This window comes from Gopherus evgoodei, chromosome 14 (assembly GCF_007399415.2).
Source record: "Gopherus evgoodei ecotype Sinaloan lineage chromosome 14, rGopEvg1_v1.p, whole genome shotgun sequence".
Taxonomy (NCBI): domain Eukaryota; kingdom Metazoa; phylum Chordata; order Testudines; family Testudinidae; genus Gopherus; species Gopherus evgoodei.
Genome location: NC_044335.1, coordinates 20,240,586 through 20,259,615, shown reverse-complemented (window position 1 = coordinate 20,259,615; position 19,030 = coordinate 20,240,586). Strand labels below are relative to the sequence as shown.

The following is a 19,030-nucleotide window of genomic DNA, read 5'->3' as shown; positions in this document are numbered from 1 at the left end:
CCTAACCGGATTCCACTTTCTTTCATGGTGCACATGGAATTCTGGTCGTACACTCGGGGTGTGTGTGTGTGTGTGTGTGTGTGTGTGTGTTGTGGGGGAGGCTCAGTGCTTCTGAGCGGAAAGGACACCTTACGTCACCAGCAGCATTTTCTCTAGCACCGTGGTCTCTTAGCCAAGTCCTGAACCAACCCAATCATGCTGAGCGTATGAGGTTGAACCCTGAAGGACCTGTGCTCCAAAGTTCAAATTAAAATCCTAGAGACAATAAATAACCACTGCCAGGGGACCTGCTCTCTAGCAAATAGGATTACATCAGTGTTAAACTACTGGGACTGATTTGCGTTTCCTGAGCCCGGCTTCCAGTCCATTCTCAGCTGGAAGTTGTTCCAGCACTTGGGAGTATATGAAGCTGGATATTTGCACTGATGTCATTTGAAATAGCTCCTTGCCCTCTGTTCCCAACGTAGATGTGATCTAGTGTGATGAGTTTGTGATTCCACATTTCAGGGGATAGAAGGGGGGCAGGGAAAAGACCATTGCACAAAAAAAAAACCCACTCAACTTTATCTGAGAGTTGTATGTTCTTTATTACAGGAAGCTTATAGTTTATCAAACAATTTTTACCATGAAAAATGTCTCCGAAGAGAGAGTGTGTGAAAGTTTCCCAGAAATAAATACCTTGGAGCTGTATGGAAGCTGGAAGAGCTTAGTCTGAATTTTGTCAACTGTCAAAACATACAGAAAGCCTCTTCTGCCTTTCTTCTAAAAGTATCTTAAAACCCTAGTGCCAAATGGTGCCCAGGTGTGGTGCTGCTGAGCCTGCAGATAGAGTTTGTCCATGCACCTGTGAGCTTTGGTCCTTTTCTGATTCCCAGAAAGCAGCAGCACAGGTTAATAGTGTTCAATATTAGTGTAGCAGGAACTGCCATTCCCCTTCCCCAGCTGATCCCCATGACTCCAGGTGTCTGTGTAGGCAGCGCTAAATATCCATTCACCTCTAAGCTGGATACAGAAGGAAGGTGAAATAAGTGAAGCACCAAAATCTCTAATCTATGGGAACAGGAAATAAATAAATAGTCTAAATGTACAGAGTAAAAAAATGTACCTTATCCAGTAAAGGCTGAAGTGTATATTTTAAATTTCCTATAGAGGAAAATTGCTACTGAGGCACTTTGAGAGTGGGTCATGTGACAACCACCAGTGCAGTGGTGTTCTAAGCTGTTCTAGACGGGAGCAGAGTTCGTGGATGTACCACTCACTGCTGAGCTTCCTACAGGTATCTGAACAGAATGGCCACAGCAAAGGCATTTAAAAGGGAGAATTCATTGTTCCGGTTTGGCTCTCAGTTGTCAGTAAATTTGATGGAACGTTCTCATTTAGTGTTTACAGTTCTTTCCTCCTTCCCTCCTCCCCCCCACTCCTGTGGTGCTCATGATGGGGGGTGCCATCTTGCCCCTCAAGTCTCACTTCAGGTTCCTTCTCAGAAGCAGCAGCAGCAGCAGCTTGGTTTCCTGTAAACCAAAAGGAAGAAAGAGGGATTAAACTTGCGACTAAGCGAACAAAAGGTTATTCACTTCAGCTGTAACGCCACTGCTGTTAGAGTACATCTACACTGCACATGAAAACCTGCAGCAGCAAGTCTCAGAGCCCACATCAACTGACTTGACGTGAGGGGCTCACCCTACTGAGTTAAAAATAGAAGTGTAGACGTTCCCACTCAGGATGGAGCTGAGGCACTGAGACTCCCCCATGCTGGGTTTAGTGGCCCAAGCTCATGCCAGACCAGGTCCTGGAGAAGTGGATGGAATTTGCAAGCTTCTGGGTTATTTTCAAGGAGAGACTTGGATCAGCAATTTTGAACCACTCCAGGGCTGTCTCTTGCTCGCTGGCTGTTGGTGGAATAGGCTGTAGGCTCTGACCCCACTGTACTTGCCTCCTGAAGCTTGAGAACTTCACTAGAGGGAATGAGAGTGGTTTTCTGCCATGGTTTTCAGTTAAGCATGTTGTTTCCAGAAGACATTTTGGGAAGAGGAGATGGAGTGCCCCAAAACGTTAGCCTCCCTCTTTCATGATCCAAAATAGCATGATGTACATCTGTCCCCTCTACAGGAGACTGACGCCCTTCTCCTTTCTAACAAATGAAAAGGAACATTGATAAGACTTCCACTAAAAGAGAAGCCACGAGTTAGATTGAAGCTTATACCCCTTCCCTCACTCCCAGCCACCACCAGCAAACTACTTCTGCTGTGCTTGTATAGCCAGCTGTGTTTTATGTACACAGCCATGTACCCAAATTTAAAGGAGTGACCAATAATGACTAAATCTTGATTGCACAGAAGTCAGTGGCTAAGCTACCATTGACTTTACTGTGGACAGATATTGGTCCTAAAACATGGGTTCTCAAACTGGGGGTCGGGACCCTCAGAGGGTTGCAAGGTTATTATGTGGGTGCCGTGAGCTGTCAGCCTCCACCCCAAACCCCACTTTGCATCTAACATTTATAATGGTGTTAAATTAAAAACACATTTTTATATATTTATTGGGGGGGAGGGGTTGCACTCAGAGGTTTGCTATCTGAAAGGGTTCACCAGTACCAAAGTTTGAGAACCACTGGCCTAAAAGCAGCAGGCTGTATGCTGCTGAATGCAACCTCTAACATGCACCAAACTGCAAAAGGCTATTCGAGAGAGAGGGAGGAGGTTGGGTGTGAAAGAGGGTTTTAGGGGGTTGAGATGACGTAACTGGAATGCTTAGGGCAGTGCTAGAGCAAAGATCGCTTTTTAAGTGGGGGACATTGCACTTACGGGGTCACACAAGGAAGCAGTGGGAGTTCTTTTGGATGTCTTCTGAAACTCCTGGTAGCTGGCTGCCAATATATTTGCTCTATAGCTGCTGGATCACAGTAGAATCCACTAGTAACATGCTTAAAGGGGTATTATCAGGGTAAAGGGTGTTTGAAAACACATTTTTATCCCTGTTACAAATCAACGCTCAGGAGATAAAAATGGAATGAATGTTAAAAACAAAGTTTACTGTCACCATTTATGCTCTTTACCCAACAGGCAGGTAGACTAATCAGTCTCCCATTGCTCTGAGTGGGTTTCCCTTTTAGACTCCCTGGCCTTAGTACACCCAGCTGGTCAGCATGTGTGAAAGCAGCAGACTGTGACAGCAGCAGCAGCAGAATGGTTGCAATGTTTGGGCTGCAGGGGAAAGATTACATTAAAAATTCAAATATTAAAAATCATGGAAACACAACTGCTATTTAGGTTTTCTAAGAGCCTATTATTTTAAAGCACAGGGGGGTGAGTCTGTCCTTCCGGTGCCCTTTGCCATTACATGCCCTGCAGAAGAAACATCAGTGCTTGAACTGGAGCTTTGACAGAAGCATGTTAGTGTTTTACCCGTTATGAGTTAGAACCTGAATCCCCATCACGCTCACTGTGAGGAGCTCACAGCGACAGGAAGTCCAAGTTCAGACAGACGTGCCCATTAAATAAGAAGGCAGCGACACTAGGAAAGACCAGCCATTCCTCTTCAATGTGCTTGGGTTTCCCAACTGGGAGCTTTTCAGGTCACACCTGACCCCCTGAATTTGTGTGGAGTTGAATATCTTGGCCTTTCAGGCTAGGCCTAGGGAGCCATGTTTCAGGGGGGCCCATGGCATTTCCTCACCTTGCACACTCACCTGCTCCTTCAATGGAGAGCTCGCCTATGTCACCTGCCAGCTTCCGCATGCTGATGGAGGTTGCGTCTCCTTGGATGTCGTGGATAGCGTTCCTCCGCCCAGTGCGATCACAGGAAATAAAGTCAGAGTACGAGGGCTCAATCTCCATTACTTCGCTTGCATTTCCAAATGCATAGGAATCCCTGTGGGGAAGAGAGAGTGCTGAGGTGAGAGGTCATCAGAGAAACTTCGCTACATCCTCTTCCGAACTCCTCAGGTTAAAGGATCACATGAAGTTTAACTGCGGCATGAAAAAAAACAGTTCTGGTTAATTTTGCTTTGGCCCATCTAATATCAGCCACTAGATTTGCAGAACACCCTTTGTTGTGTTGAAGGGCATCTCTTGTAACACTGACCTGTGTCTGGTGAGTGGGGCCAGACAATAGAGATCAGTCTCTTATCAGCATCTGGTGGCTCCGGCCATTATTACACTCTCTGCAGTTGGAAGCAAAGAAGATGTGGCACTTGACTTTCCCTTTTTAGCCCTCTCCTTTAGGAGTTATCATAATGAGAAATGGCTGCGCCCTTTTCTGCAGAAAAAGCTTTATCTTTGCTGTTTCCAGCTATGTTCTTAGGTTGTAGGGAGGGAAGAGCCTTCTGCAATGAGTTGTGACAGAGATGTCCCTTGGATGAAATCACTACAGTGCCTCTGCCCTGCTATCTCCCACATCAGTCTATTTGGAACAGGTCTAGAGTCCCCACCTCCACCACCTGGCTGCTTCACCCATGGCCTTGTCTGCCCAGCTCCACTTATAGGGCTGAAGTGCTGCAGCAGTCATCATGCTGGGGGTGAATTTCACCTGAACAACCTGCCTGTGAGCACCACACAACAGAAGACCTCCCACTTGGCTGTGTTTGCTCTGAGAGTTATGGAACAGATAGTAGCAAAGAGAAAGTCCTTCTAGCATTTGGTCTAATGTCAGAGCAAGGCATGTGAGGACAGCAGATTTCATCCTGAGTCTGCAGAGGGAATGGAAACTGGTTTGATTTTAATGACTTGAGCTCCAATGTTACCAAACTCTGTCCCTAACTTTCCTCTGTTCCTAAAAAACATCATGGGATCTTTGATCCTGGGCCAGATTCAGCTCCTGCACTCAGTGGAGTTCTGCCTGTGTATGCCATGGCTGACTTTGGACCCACAAATGGTCAGGGTATCTGCTTTCTGTCTCCTCTGAAAGGCCCTTGGAGGGGGCAGTGCTAGGTCGTTGAGTCCAGACTGATCTCAGCTGGCATTTGTTTGTCAGTTTCATTTTGAAATGTATATAATGAAGTGTTCATTTAAACTGCTTGGCGATAAGGAATTAAAGGTGTGAAATTCAAACGTTCTAGGAGCTTTCTGGGCCATCTGACTCTGAGGCTTATTTCTGTGATCATCTTCTGTGAACTGTTTAGAATGGTCAGATCTTCTCAGCCATGTCAATAACTCCGTGAGCCAGCTCCTTCTCCGGTGTGGTTTGTATTTGAGTTGTCTGTAACTTGCCAGCGTTTGTGCAGCACACCCTGTTCAGAGACTCTGAGACCATGGAAAAGACACACTGTCTTTAAGCACGGAGCTCACTGTGAAATTCACTTGGAATTCTGCCTTTGCTTTGGAAATCTGGCACTCTTGATTCCTGTTCATGCTTAGTAGGCATTTATTTGGTTTATTTGCATAACTATCAGTTATTTCTATCTCTGATTCTGAGCCACTGAAAGCAACGGCTTTAACTTAGCTGACGCTGCAAATGCTGTGTGCGGGGTCCTGCTTACCAGTGCCTTTGTGACTTAAGCTAAAATTCAGTTCCTCAGCACCCACCTGTTTCTATGATTTGTGGTTAAATGCCCCTAAGGTGAAGCGACGTGTGAGGCAGAAACTGATTTAGTTCCCTCACAGACTATGCTCAGCACTGAATTTTCGAGCTGCCAAAGATGCCATATTCAGATGGACCCATGCCAGGAAATGACATCCAGGAAAAGGAACTGCCTCCTGATGCAACTGCTCATTGTTTGTAACTCACTTTTTGACAGTTGCCATATACCGAAATCCGTTCGTATCTTGTTTATTCTGCATTCTGGCTCAGAAGGGAGCCTGGACTGCAATCTCTCAGGGACTGAGCTGACCTCTGCCTATGCAGAGGATCTGTCCAGCCTGCTAGGCAAGGTATCGAGTTCTAAAGCAAACAGGCCATAGGGGAGCCTTTGGTGGCAGCAGCGTGCTTACTCCTGTCCCTCCTCAGATCTTATCAGCCACAGAAAGGAATTAAACAGAATTTCGTGGGCACATGAGCCAAAAAGCAGCTGCAACAATCATGACTGATGAGTTTAAGGGGACACTATCGGGGTTGAAAACTGACTGCCCCAAAAAGGACTTCAGCAGTAGAGAGAGATTCTTCTCTCCAACTCAGGTATCCTGCCAGCAGAAAAATACCCGTCAGCCATAGAGCTCCCCATTGCTTGTAATAAACAAAGCAGGGTCTACTGCCACAATGGACAGATCTGCTCTGAGGGAGCCGCTGAGGGCCAAATTCCCCACTGAAGTAAATGGAGCCCCTTCTATGTAGTCAAGGGCTGGGGTTAGCTCTGCCAAGCTCATTCCAAGGGCCCACTGCAGTGACCTTCTTAGGCTGTGGAAATGCAAGGCCTATTTCTTCAGTATGATACAGCCTCTTTGTGCTGCTCCACTGACAAACAGGCCTTAAACTCAGCAGCCCCGGCCAGCTGAGAAGGGTAGTGGCCAGTGAAAAGGATTGGCAGGAGAGTCTCTGCTCTGGCTATTTCCAAGTGCTTGCTTGGGGCCATAGGTGACCCAATGTGAGTCAGGAGAGCTCTAATGCTGCCCTAAATGACTCCAGGGGCTGAACAAAGAATTGCAGAGCTACCAAGAGTACATAAAAGCCAACTTTTCCTTTCTCTTTGGGTCCTGCTCTGAACACAGGCCCATCATGTGACCTCAGAAGGTAAGGTGATGGATGTGGGGAGGTTGGGTAGAGAGCTGGAGAAGAAACTGAAGATAAATATCCTTCATCCTGAGTTTTAGCCGGATGGCTCAGGCCCAACAACCTCAAGGGAAATATTTATAAAACTGGAACGTTTCAGCTGCTGATGTAATTCCAGGTGTTATTGTCGTTTTAGGAAGTGCTGGGGATGGCTCAATGGCTGGATGTTAGATTTGAAGAAGGGCCTTTGCACACTTCACAGTGGAATCTGCTTCTCAAAATCCTAGACTGCAAATACTCCAAACAGGAAATGCAAGCTACTGCCCGCAGTTCAGCACAGAAGATTGGGGAGGGCCTCATTCTGGTCACTTGATCAGGCAAAACTCCCACTGGCTTGTATGGAGTCAGGAGTGCAGGACTGAAGTCTCGAGGAAGGCGAGATTGAGTGAAGGGAATGAGACCAGTCAGACCTTTCCCTGTGCTTTTCACAGAAATCGTTGCTAATGAAAGTCTCACTTCAGCGATCAGCTCCGGCAGGCAGAAGGACTGGCTGGGAGCGGGACTGTCATATTGCCACAGCTCTTTCCCTTGGTGGTTGTCCTGTGTATCAGGCTAGGGTGTAAGCTCCTCAGGGCAAGAATCTCGCCTCGTTAAAGCACTATGTGCTCTTTTGCCATTCCTTAAATAACAGCCACTACCCCTGCCCTGGAATATGGCTTATAACGGGAGGTGCAGTGGCTAATCTCATAACCCCAATATGCCTCAGACAAGGAAAACTCCTCTGTGGGAAGATGGCAAGCGGTATGTTTATGGTGGCTTTTATGCTGAAGGCTAAAATTATTTTGCCTTCGCTCCAGCACTGATGCTAGCAATGGAAGAGATGCTAGTGTAGAGTGGACTTGTGTGTTTTTACTTTCCTGTCATCCTGCCCTGCTCACGGAAGGTCTAGACAACATGCTGGTAAAGCACCAACAGCTGGTCTGCACCACTGGCACTACATTGATGGAGAGATCTTGTAGCTGAGGCCCAAAGGTTGGCTCCCCCACCTACAGGGAGAGAAGACAATAGGATGCCCTTTAACTTAGCTCACTTTTCTGAACCTCCCCACTGTCACCTTCCTCCAGCCGATGTAGCCTCTGCAACCACTGTTTTCATGCTTCTGGTTATTCTCTACCTCCTGCCTGGTTTCCCCAGTGCCAGCAGCATCGCTTTCCCTGCAGCCAGTAGTCGGGGAAGGAAGTTCCTCCTCCAGCTAGGATAAGTTCTGGCCTTTCCCCTAGCATGCTGCCATGATGTTATCCCATAGCTGTCAGTTTGCAGGCCTCACCTATGAAGAGCTTCTACCCTCAACCATGCGAGTGACACTTCCCCAGAAGCCAGTGACTTGCTCATTAGTGCACAGTGCAAAGCCCTGCTGTCCTGTGCAGCATCGCACAGGAGCGTCGGCAGAGCTCCAAGCGTGCTAGTAACAGGGTTGGGCAGGAGTGGGAGGTCAGCATCGGAAAGAAACCACATGATTCAAGAGCTATTCACAAAACTGATTGTCAATTCCTGTCAGGATCCCTCACTTCCTTGCCTTTCAGGATTTCCCTGGCTAGCGGCGTTCCCAGGATTCTAACATAGTGCTCCAGGCAGGGAGAGGAAAGGTAACGGGCTGCATTCCTGCTCCCCCGGAAAGGGATCACAGCTGCCACTTTTCTCATCTTTCTTTTCCTTTCTCCTTCCACCTCTTCAACCTCCAGCAGTTGGAGGGCTGGGAAAAGCACAATCAGCTATTGCCTCGCCCCAGTCAGAGTATTGGCTTTACATAGTAAAGGCACTGAGTCCAAATGCATTAGACAAGTGGTTCTTGGTGAGCACAGAATAGCTTCTGTTGCGATGGGGAAGCATCTGTCATTGTTCAAGCAGAGATTGCAGCCCAGGCAAGGATTCCTGAAGGGTTTCCAAGGGCTGTTTTGCCCCCTCTGTAGCAGCTTCACTTCTTTTCTTGGCAGGCAAATTTCTTTTGGCATAAATTCAACCCTGATCCATATTTGCATATGAAACCAAAATTGAAGGGAGGAGGGGAAGCAAATACACAGCATCCTGGGCTAACCTGCAAAGTGTCGGGGGGGGGGGCAAGGGTGTCTAAGAGCAGTAGGAGAGCAGGCAGGCAGGCAGGTAAATACCTGGAAAGTCCAAAATCTAGGGACAGGATGCAAACAGCCCAGGTACAGAATGGAGAGGGGGGGAACCTAATGCAGCACCCCCACAGTGCATTCAAACGTTTGCATTTCCATTTGTTGCAGCACCCCCACAGTGCATTCAAACATTTGCATTTCCATTTGTTTCTTAGCTCTTTCCCAATACAACTTTTCCATGTGCTCATGCCCTATGCAGTTGTTCCTGGAAGGAGAGGCAGGGTTGGCACTGTGGTGGAATGGGAGGGCTTCATAGAAGGATCTTGATCTCAACAAATTGCCCATGATGTGAGACTAAAGACAAATCTGATCTTAGCATGGAACTTCACTTATTTGCACTGAGGGCTGCATGGCACGTTGTGAATGGCTGGATTCCAGAAATCGAGGCGTTGGTGAGAAAAAAGGGCAGGATAATGTAGCATTAGTTGGTTGATGCGCCTGGCAGAATAGTTCTGCTTATTTGTGGCAATGCTTCATAGTGTACGCAGGAGTGTCCTGCAGGTTTGGAAAAGTAATGGGTTGGTGTGTGGAGACTTTGCTCTTGGAGCATTTCTGGGAAAGGGGAAGACACTGTGCAAATCATGGGCTGCGTCGGCTTGGGCTGAGGAGGCTCTCCTGACCTAGAGTCCTTGGCCATGCCCTATCTTGACCAGCAGGTGGCTCACTTGGCTCATTTTCTATTGCATGGCAGGCTTGCTCCTTGGGATCCGACTGCGAATGGGCCTATTGGGGAAAGCTTCCAGGAGATCTGTTAAAGCTGTGGGATTCCTCTGGAGACTTTTCATGGTTTCTAGCTCTTTAAAGGCCTCAGGCTGAGCCCCTCTTCTCATTGGGAAGCTGTTGCTGTACAGAGAAGCAGGGGGAGCCATGAGACATCACCTTAATTTTTTTCTTACGGGCTGATTTTCAAAAGGCAGCATAGAAACTGTGCATATTGTATCTCTGGGTGGGTGCAGATGAGTTTCTAAATGAGTGTATAGGTAAATTTCAGTCACTGAAAATGTCTCTTAATGTCTGTTGGTCACAAGAAGGAACTAACTTCCCTTTCCTACCTCTCAGAGATTGGAACCAAAACCAATGTGGAAAACAACAATGTAGTCACACTAGAGAAACCCAAACAACACTGGGATCTAGTCTCACATCATAACCTGACCTTTTACCATCTGTTTCCAATATTCATGTCAGGTCAAGGCGGAGGAGGGAATTTGTAAATAAGACAGACTCTTGCCAAGAACTCCATGAGGAAGTGTGCATGCAGTGCAGCAGTTTATTACTCCACATCAGTGCATAGAAATTCCTGGGCTTTTGAGAGAAAGAAATATCTCTGACTACCCCAGGAGGGTCACTGCCTGCATCTCTTTCCCCATTTGGCATTTACAGTAACATATAAACAGCTGGTGCACCAGTGTGTCAAAGGGAAGTGTCTGCACAGAAGACTTTCCAGTGGAAACAGAGCTCAAAGCAGTCTGGATGATTCTCAGACTAAGCATTCAACACCTCTCACAATCCTCTCCACCTTCCCAGGACAGAAGAGTCCTTCAACCCTGGGGAGATGACATTATCCAGCAGGGGATATGGGCACATGTGAGAGAGTCTCTCACCTGAAGAGCTGAGACATTATTTCCTGCCTGTGAATCTGGCTTCACTGCTGACAGCAGAGGCTATGCAGGGGCAGAGAGTTGAGGTGAAGACTTCCACCTTTTCCACTCACCAGCGCTGTGGGGATCATCTTGATTTGACACACACTTTGGCGTGCGCATATCTTTCCTCACTCATGAAACAGCAGAGCTGGAGTAATAATTCCCTGCCTTTACTGACTCAGCCTCTGCATTTTGAGCAGTTTCATTGCTCTGCCTCAGCCAGTGTCACTCCTAAATACAACAGCAGCCTAAGAATTTGCAGCCCCTTAGCCCAAACTCACCTTTTCTTTTGGGCATCCAACTTCTTTGGCTTAAAGAAACTAGCCCTCTGCTATCCCCATGGACTCCAGGCACTTGCATCAGGGCTGAATTTAACCCTATGCACTCTGAAGTCCACTGCTGAAGTGTTTATGTGAATGAAGGGTTAAATGTTCTTGCCCTGTGGTCTATGCCTCTTTTGGTACACAGTCCCAGCTGAAATGGGGCAATTTCTGCTAGGTTGATCCACTCTGACCCTCTCTCCTTCTCTGAGTCAGAGTAGCAACTCAGCAGGTAATTCCCTTTCCCCCATACCTTCTTCTGGGATTATGGATGGATGAATGACACATCGTCCAAGAACAGTAACTACCAGCGCTTTCCCAAACAGAACAATCCCATGGGGGACAGGAAGGCTGAGGAGTGGAGAGTAGTAGAACAAACAAATAATGAATTTTATTAAGGTGTAACAATGTGCGGGAGATCTACCTGGATGTCAGGAGATGGCTAAACTCAGCAAAATGTCTGGGAGCCTGCACAGTAAATGTAAAACCAGCTAACACTCAGAGATGGAACTGAACCAGAACACTGGGTCTAACTCGCCTTCCGGATCCCAGCAATAGAGCTATGCTCAGTGATGGACCTGGTCCTATCAGGCAGCAGATCTTGTCTGCCCCAGCCTGGAGCCACTTTCTGCCCAAGACAAGAGCAGCTAACACCCATGGATGGGTGCTACCTAGGGCTACGTATCAGTCCCCATTGAGGGTTTTCAGACATTCTCCCCACGGTTGTCCAACACTGTTGCAGCCTCGCTGATACTAGCACTGGGTGCTATTCATCCCTGTACAGAGGGCTGAAGTGCTACTGGATGTCTAGGACTGGTGCTGGCCCTCTGCAAAGGGCAAATTTCACCCTGGGGAAGTGTAAAGGAGGCTTTGGAGAATAACTCATCTGCTCCTGGCATGCACCAGGATGAGCTGTTCAGGAAATCCGCCAATGATGTGGGCTAAGCCTTCCAGGACGGGCTCCCTCCCCATGAGACTGGAAAAGCTGCCTTTTAATGGCTGGGTTTGCACTACCCTCCCCTGGATCCGCAGGAGAACTGGCTGAGCAGGATTTTTTACAGAGCAATTACCATTCAAACAACCGTGCAGCACTCAGCCTTCACTCGTGACAGGATGTTTGGCTAGGAGAGGAATCTAGCCTGGTAGTTCTGCAACTTGGACAGTGCTTTGGAAGTAGGGTGAAACCTCACTGAAGCTGGTGGATGTAATGGCTGCCCTTCAATCAGGGTAAAAGTAAGAAGCAGCTAAGCTCCTTTTTCAAGTAAGACAGCTGAAACCATAGGAGTCGCCAACATATATGCAAAGCTAGGCAGAAACTGAGCTGTGTGGGCAGAGAGGTTTCCCTGTGTATTATTTGATGGAGGTAGATGTGCCTCTGAGCAGAAGCAGACAGAGAAGGCAGCAGGAAAGTCAAGCAGACAGGAAGAGAAGCAGTGGCATTATGGCCTGAGAAAAAGCCAAGAGGGAGAGCTTTTTGGGTAGAGTGCTGACTGGAAAGAGACTTAGAACTGTGAACCTCCTGTTTGATTCCTGCTGTGTTGAGGGAAATAGGACTTTGAGGCAATCATGGAATCAGAGAACTGGAAGGGACCATGAGAGGTCATCTAGTCCAATCCCTTGCACTTGTGGCAGGACTAAGTATTATCTAGACCATTCCTGAGGGGTGTTTGTCTAACCTGCTCTTAAAAATCTCCAATGATGGAGATTCCACAACCTCCCTAGGCAATTTATTCCAGTGCTTAACCACCTTGACAGTTAGGAAGTTTTTCCTAATGTCCAGCCTAAACCTCCCTTGCTGCAATTTAATTCTGTTTATTTACAAAGAGTGTACATAAAGAAATGTCTGACTGTCTCTGATTTCTTCTCCTAACGGAGACAATCTGCAAGACTCTGAATGCTGTCTAACCGGTCAGGCCAAAGAGATAGCTGTACACACTAATGTACAGATTCCTCCAGCAAAATCTGGTTTGTACCAATATACACCTTTGAAGTAAAACAGAGGTGTCCACTCTCAGCAAGGCCTTCCCCCCACACATGCAGATGGCGTTTCATCTCCTTCAGTCATGTGAGAAACAAGACTCCACCTTTGGATTTAGACATGCATCCCCCTCAAGGCTCTTCACAACTCCAGCCCTGGCTGCCTCCTCACTTTCATTTGCAGAAGCAGTGTGGGCCAGTGGATTAAGCACAGGCCTAGGAGCTCCCAGTGTGGGTGTGGTTTGCTGTGGGCAAGTCACTTCCGTTGTGCCCGAGCTTCCCCCTCTGTGAATGGGGACGTCGCATAGCAGGGGCATGGGAGGATAAATTAGTTCATGTTGATCCCGTGCTCTGACAAGCTACGTTATTATTATTTCATCCTTCACTCTGTCTCGCACCTCTGCGCTCCTCCCAGTTCTCTCAGCCAGCTGCTCCCTTTGCCAAATCCCTCTCTCTGCTTTGCCCCTACCTCCAGGCTGCCCGCGGTAGCTAAACACATGCCCATCTCCATGAGCCAGCCTTCATCTCCCTCTTCAAATCTCCCTGCTTTCAGAAAGCCTCTGTTCCAAAGCTTGTGGCCATGGCCTTTGTCCCTGGCCTATATTGTTTTTGCGGAATTTCCACTGGAAGCTCTTTGGGGCAGGGAACAGCCACGTACACATCTAGGTTCCATCAGTGTTACCGATACAAGCACAGCCCTAGGTGCTGCTGCCGGATCGCAGTGGATAAAATGGCTACACTGCACTCTAGTGTTTCTCCCCCTTGTTAAGCTTGCTTCCTTATCTCTTGCCTTTCTGATTCTTTTGGTCCTCTCCTGCCTTGGCATTGCAGTGAGGACACAGACCCTGCATACTGAAGGAGGCTCTGCCCAGCTCTGCCTGGCACTTCAAGCATTTTTTGAGAGGGTTCCCTTTTCTCTTCTCAGGCTTAGACATTTCACCCTGATCAAGCGGCTGCTCCTCAGCTGACTGGAAGGAGGGAAGTTCAAAAGCTAAACACAATGCTAGATTTCTCCACAGAGGTAGGCACAAAAACCCTACCTTCCTTTACAAAGGGAGATACTTTCAACCTGGCTGCTCTGTTCTTGTGCTTGGGGCAGGGATGGAGGATGGATGAGGGGGAAAGGTGGCTTTAAACCACCTTTGTGCCTCCTGTATTCTGGGGCTATGTAGGAGCCTGCCTGGCCCCAGGTGTAAATTAGAGCAACCTCCGGGCTGCTATAGTTTCTACTTTGCTTCTCATGGGCTCTGGGAACCAGAGAGTAGCCACAGGGCAGTGCACACCCTTGACACACACACTCAGTGTGCAAGAGGTTGAAAGCAAGATTTATGTCAGCTGTGCAGCAGCCAGGGAGACCCTCTGCATAGCAGGTGTTACCGGGGGAAAAAGGGAGCCTTCCTACCTATATTTAGCCTCATCTCCACTGTCAGAGTTGTGTGCCACTGAGAATTGGGCCCTTTGGCACTACAATGGAGCTCCAGGGGCTAGGTCAAGAATGGGAGCTGAAGCAAACACAGCCATCTCATTTCACCTGGGGAAACATTATGGGGAGGTACAGCTACCCCCTACCTTAAAATACTTGGCAGTTGGGAGTTAACTCCCCAGCCAGGCCTGGCCCACCCTTGAACTGCTGCTGGCTCTGAAAGTTCTCACTGGAACTCTTGCCTGCCTGCTGGGGCAGATGGTACAGCCCAAACAGTTGCATTGGCCAATAGAGACCATGCTGGATATGAGTTATCTGACTTCTCTCGAGAAGGGAAAATCCTGTTCCCTCCCCTTACATGCTTTTCCCGGTGTCTGTGGTCTGAGTTCAGTGTCCTTGGGACAGCTAGAAAAGCCAAGATGAAAGGCCATTCTGAATCCCCACGCATGCTGCTGTTGCCTGGGGCAGTGATTGCTAGGGTTCTGGGGAAAGAGCCAGCAAGCTCTGGGGTGGTGATACGCTGTATAGGTAGCAGAGGGGTTTTAAAAGGGGATCACTATGTGGCTTGAGAGTTGGAAGCTAAGTGCCTTGTGGCAGCACCCCCTTGGTCCCCCCCTTTGATGCTTGGCTGCCTTCCTTGAGGTCAGGAGCACAGACTGATGGGGCATCGGCTGGCTGGGAGGCTTTGATTTGTACTGTCACCATGGCTGATATTTGTGCTGTTTAGGCCCTGATTCAGCAAAGCACTTACACATGTGCAAAAGGACTTTGTTGAATCGGAGTCTTAGTCTGCGCCTGCAGACATGAGGCCCCAACATCACTGCAGCTGAACTTCCAGCCCACCAGGCTTAATAGTGCTTTGTTCCCTGCCAAAGCTTCTCCTCCTCCACCTCCCCGAGCTGCCACACATCACTTGGGTAACAACCCTACGTTGTGCCTCTCTAGCACCTTTCACCCAGGGAGACCAGAGCATTGCTCCACAATCCCATCTGCACTACAACTTTAGCTGTCTTGGGGGATGGGGGTGGGAACGAGTTCCACCACAGTTGTTCCCAGCCCCAGTTACAACATGGTTCCTTTTTGCAGCAGGGATGGGATGTTGGTCGTGATGGCTGCCTACTCCTTTTTCTGTCAGAAAGGGGGAGAGAAGAAGTCAGAGCTCCCTGAGGAAACATGGGGTTTCCAGGATGTGCAGATAGGAAAATGCGACCCCAAAGGCTGTGTCTGGGCCAACTTTTCATCAGAGCCAAGTGTGATCAGGACGAATAACGCATGGACAGTAAGGCAGAAGGGACAGGCACATCCACATTATTGGGCTCAGTAATTGGCTGAGAGTCTGTGGCCTGTGCTACATGGGAGATAAGATGATCTAATGGTCCCCTTGGGCCTGAAATTCTACGAAGTCTTGAAGCTTTGAATCCCAAGGAACCGGTGATGCCGATTTGTCTGAATAAAAGGTGCATCTTTCTTAAAAGCATAGCACTGTGGGTTTGGAGGGGAAAAGGGGCCTGTGATCAGCTGCTCTCAACAAGCATTACATCCCGCTTCATTTCCCCTTTAATACCCTGCGGGAACATGAGTGAATTTGTACAATCTCTTGTGCAGACAAAGAGCTTTCTTCTAAGAATCAGCCCCTTGCCCTCTCATTCCACAGAACAGAATCTATTATTAGAACTCTTCTATCGGGGCAAGATCCATAACAACAGCAAAGCACATGCACCAGCCCCGCTGAGCTCTTCAAATATTCATAGAGTGAGGTGGTTTCCTTCTGAGGGGGCCTGCTAGAGCACAGAAAAGGGAGCGACAGGATTTCTGTGCTTCCTTCAGGTCTGCAGGGAAAACTCCTGCGGCACAGCCTCAGCCAGAGGGGGAATCAGTCTTCACCCACAAGGCAGAACTAGCACGAAGGGTCAAGGGGTTTTCACCAGGACTCTGGTAACAGCCAGCTGGAATTTTAGCAACGTTCCAAGGACATTGTGCCTGTAAATGAGCATAAGAAATTTCATCCCAAAGAGCGAGGGGGTTTTGAGTGTGGTTTAAGCCCCTGAAAACAAGATCAGGGCAAGAAAATGCCTCCCTACCCCTAATATAACTCTCTCAAACTTGTCATTCTTATTGCTTATTATTTGTATTGCAGTAGCATGTAGGAGCCCCAGTCATGGCACTCCATGGCACTAGGCACTGGACAAACACAGAACAAAGACAGTCCCTGCCCCAAAGAGCTCACAGTCTTAATGTGCTTTGCTGGCATGCTTGGCTCCTGCAAAGTGCTGAGTGTTCCCAGCTCTTATTACCACTTAATGTTGTGGGAGGCAGGGAGCACAGCATCTTAAAGGCTCCACGTTCCTTGGCTGGCAAAGGAAAAAAGCAATCAGAGGGAAGGTCTCTAGTCTTGGATCCATCCATGCATGTAACTCCTATTAACTAGAACCTAATGGAAAAGACTTGCCAGGACCCTCCACTAGCTTTTCCAGGATCTCCCAGCAGCAGTCCAGACAAATGAGATGTCAGGCTGGACTGTGTTATATAAAGCTCACTGCTGTTTTGGGAAGGAAGTCACTGTAAATAACACTGCACCCTCTGGCTCTCATGCTAAGTTCAGTAAACTCAGCTGCACCAAGTTAAACACAGTCACCTTCTTCAGCTTCCAGGTTATTGCAAGAGGAGGAGGGATTTAAGGGTTGTCTAAGATTTGCCAAAAAGACAGGGCACAAAGGAGTAACATATGAAGGGGATCTGAGGGTCTAACCCTCCGTGCTTATCAACAGATTAACGCTTTTACATTTTATTTGTTTTAAAATATAAACACATTTCATGCTCATGGAATTAAAGAACTATCTGAGGTGATCTGAGCTAGCCCCACTGTGCGTAGGGGCCCGGTGAACTTCCCCTGCATAGCGTCAAAACATCTCAGTCCTCACCTGTTCTCTTGCACTCCCTGCTATTTCAAGCTTGGGCCCCACTCACTGCTCTGCCAATGTATCTTGGTGCACCTCAGCACTGACCTTGTAGTATCCCTCACTGCTCCACTCATGAGTTCCTCCTACATAGCTCTGCCCATGTATTTCAATCCTGACTTGAGCTGTTGCATCTCCTGTTATCCCAGTTCTGGGGCGTCCATACAGCTTTCTCAATGTACCTCAGTCCTAGCCTGCAGCATCCCCTTCTGCTGTAGCTCTGTGCACCTCAGAAACTCTGTCAGTGCATCTCAGTTCTGGCTTGCAGCACCTTCAACTGTCCAGTCCCCCAGGCTGCCAACAGACCTCATTCCTGAGCCACCGCATCTCCTGCCACTCCAGCTACTCAATACATTGTACATTCCTCTGGTATTGCACCGGCACAGATCCCAACAGATGTAACTTATTCAGGCAAGATGGCACAGTAACAAACAAGGCCCCGGACAGTTGAATAGAACAACTGCTTTTGTGGCTGTGCCGCCTCATTGCCCATGAAAGAGGTAATTGTGGCAGGACTTCCAGGAGTATATTGTTCTGCTTTTGTCTGTGGCAACAGCCTTAATAGCATATGGATTAGCCAGCTTTAACCTCTCAGCCCCAGTAGCAGCTCTGACCCTGTCCCACCTGTTACTGGCAGCACCAGAGTGTCAGTTTATGATGGTGACAAAAGGCTACATCTAATCCCATGTAATGGCAATAAAGAGTAGCACGCAATAGAAAGCATGTCTGAGTAATCGAGTGATGAAAACGGGCTAGAATAAGTTACTTACAGTTCTCCCTTGTCTGCATCCTCAAGGGACACAGACCAGCATCACACAGCTTGTGAAGGGAGACTCGGCTATGAGACAGTGGGTGTGTCTACACTGAAATGGGAGGTGTGATTGTAACGTGTTGACATACGTGAGCTAGCTTTAAGCCAGACAGTCTGCTTCTGCTCCCCAGTGTGACATGGGCCACTTCTTGCAATAATGGGTGTTTTTCTTACAGCCCCAGCTCTAGGGTCAGGGGTTACATGAGAATCGCAGCTTTCATTGCCCTTTTGAGAGCAGGGAAAAGTCTGAAAACCTGACCCAAGTGCCCCCTAAAGGCTCAGAAACCAGAAGGCAAAGAAAATAACTCCAGGTGTATTTATTTATAAAAAATCTCTCAAGTCTTGGGTCCTGGATCATTAGTTTGAATGTTTGGGGTTGGCAATACAGGTAATGTGAAACCTTCTTACTCCACTAAACTGCTCCCTCTGAGTATCCAGAGTCAGAGCTGCTGACTAGAGGGACTGAAACCCACCTATGGTAGGGGGAGCTGGAGTCTATTCTGACTCACAAAACACCGACAACCTTTGTTACTCGGTTCCATATTCCTCCCTGAGCATTACCTTGGAAGACAGTGAATCTCTATTACTGGTGATGAGGATGCCTGACTCAGAATGAACCCAGCTTGACTCTCAGGACCCAGGCTGAATGTGGGACATGGGCAGCTAGGGCTTGCAAAGGGAGCATTTTGGACCTGAGTCAGAGAAATAATTGACATAGAGGCCATGATGACATTTGTACACAGTTATCCCATTCAGAATGGAACTGCCCCTCCAAGTTACTGTCATGGTTCCTGTCTGAACTAATGGAGATTGAGGGAGAGGGAAGGAAAAGGGCCAACTGAACACAACAGTCCTCTTCGCTCCTCATTTTCTCTCTGTCCTCAGTATCATCTCTCTGTCTGGATAGGCATTTATCCTGCCTAGCCTCCCTGTGGTATGAGTACTTCTCTGAGGGTCAGTTTCAAACCAGGCTAAGCTTCCCTTTCAGCTGGGAGGCCAGCTCTTCAGTTGCTGTGAGTCACTGCAGCTCTGTTCAATGGAGTTATGCCAACTGACACCTGCTGAGGATCTGGCCCTTGC

At 48.1% G+C, this 19,030-nt stretch overlaps 1 protein-coding gene across 2 annotated transcripts in view; it reads right to left on the bottom strand.

Moving 5' to 3' along the window:
• Nucleotides 1-573: 573 nt before the first annotated feature.
• PKIG (cAMP-dependent protein kinase inhibitor gamma) overlaps nt 574-19,030 on the bottom strand; it is a 30,718-nt gene continuing 12,261 nt past the window's right edge. The window contains exons 3-4 of one of the 2 annotated variants that reach the window (XM_030533795.1): nt 3,689-3,870; nt 574-1,511 (exon numbers count right to left, since the gene is read on the bottom strand). In XM_030533795.1, coding sequence (XP_030389655.1) covers nt 1,384-1,511; nt 3,689-3,836 — 276 coding nt within the window. In that variant the 5' untranslated portion in view covers nt 3,837-3,870 and the 3' untranslated portion in view covers nt 574-1,383. Of the gene's footprint in view, nt 1,512-3,675; nt 3,871-19,030 lie in introns of both variants that reach the window. The other variant, XM_030533796.1, reaches the window with a different exon arrangement.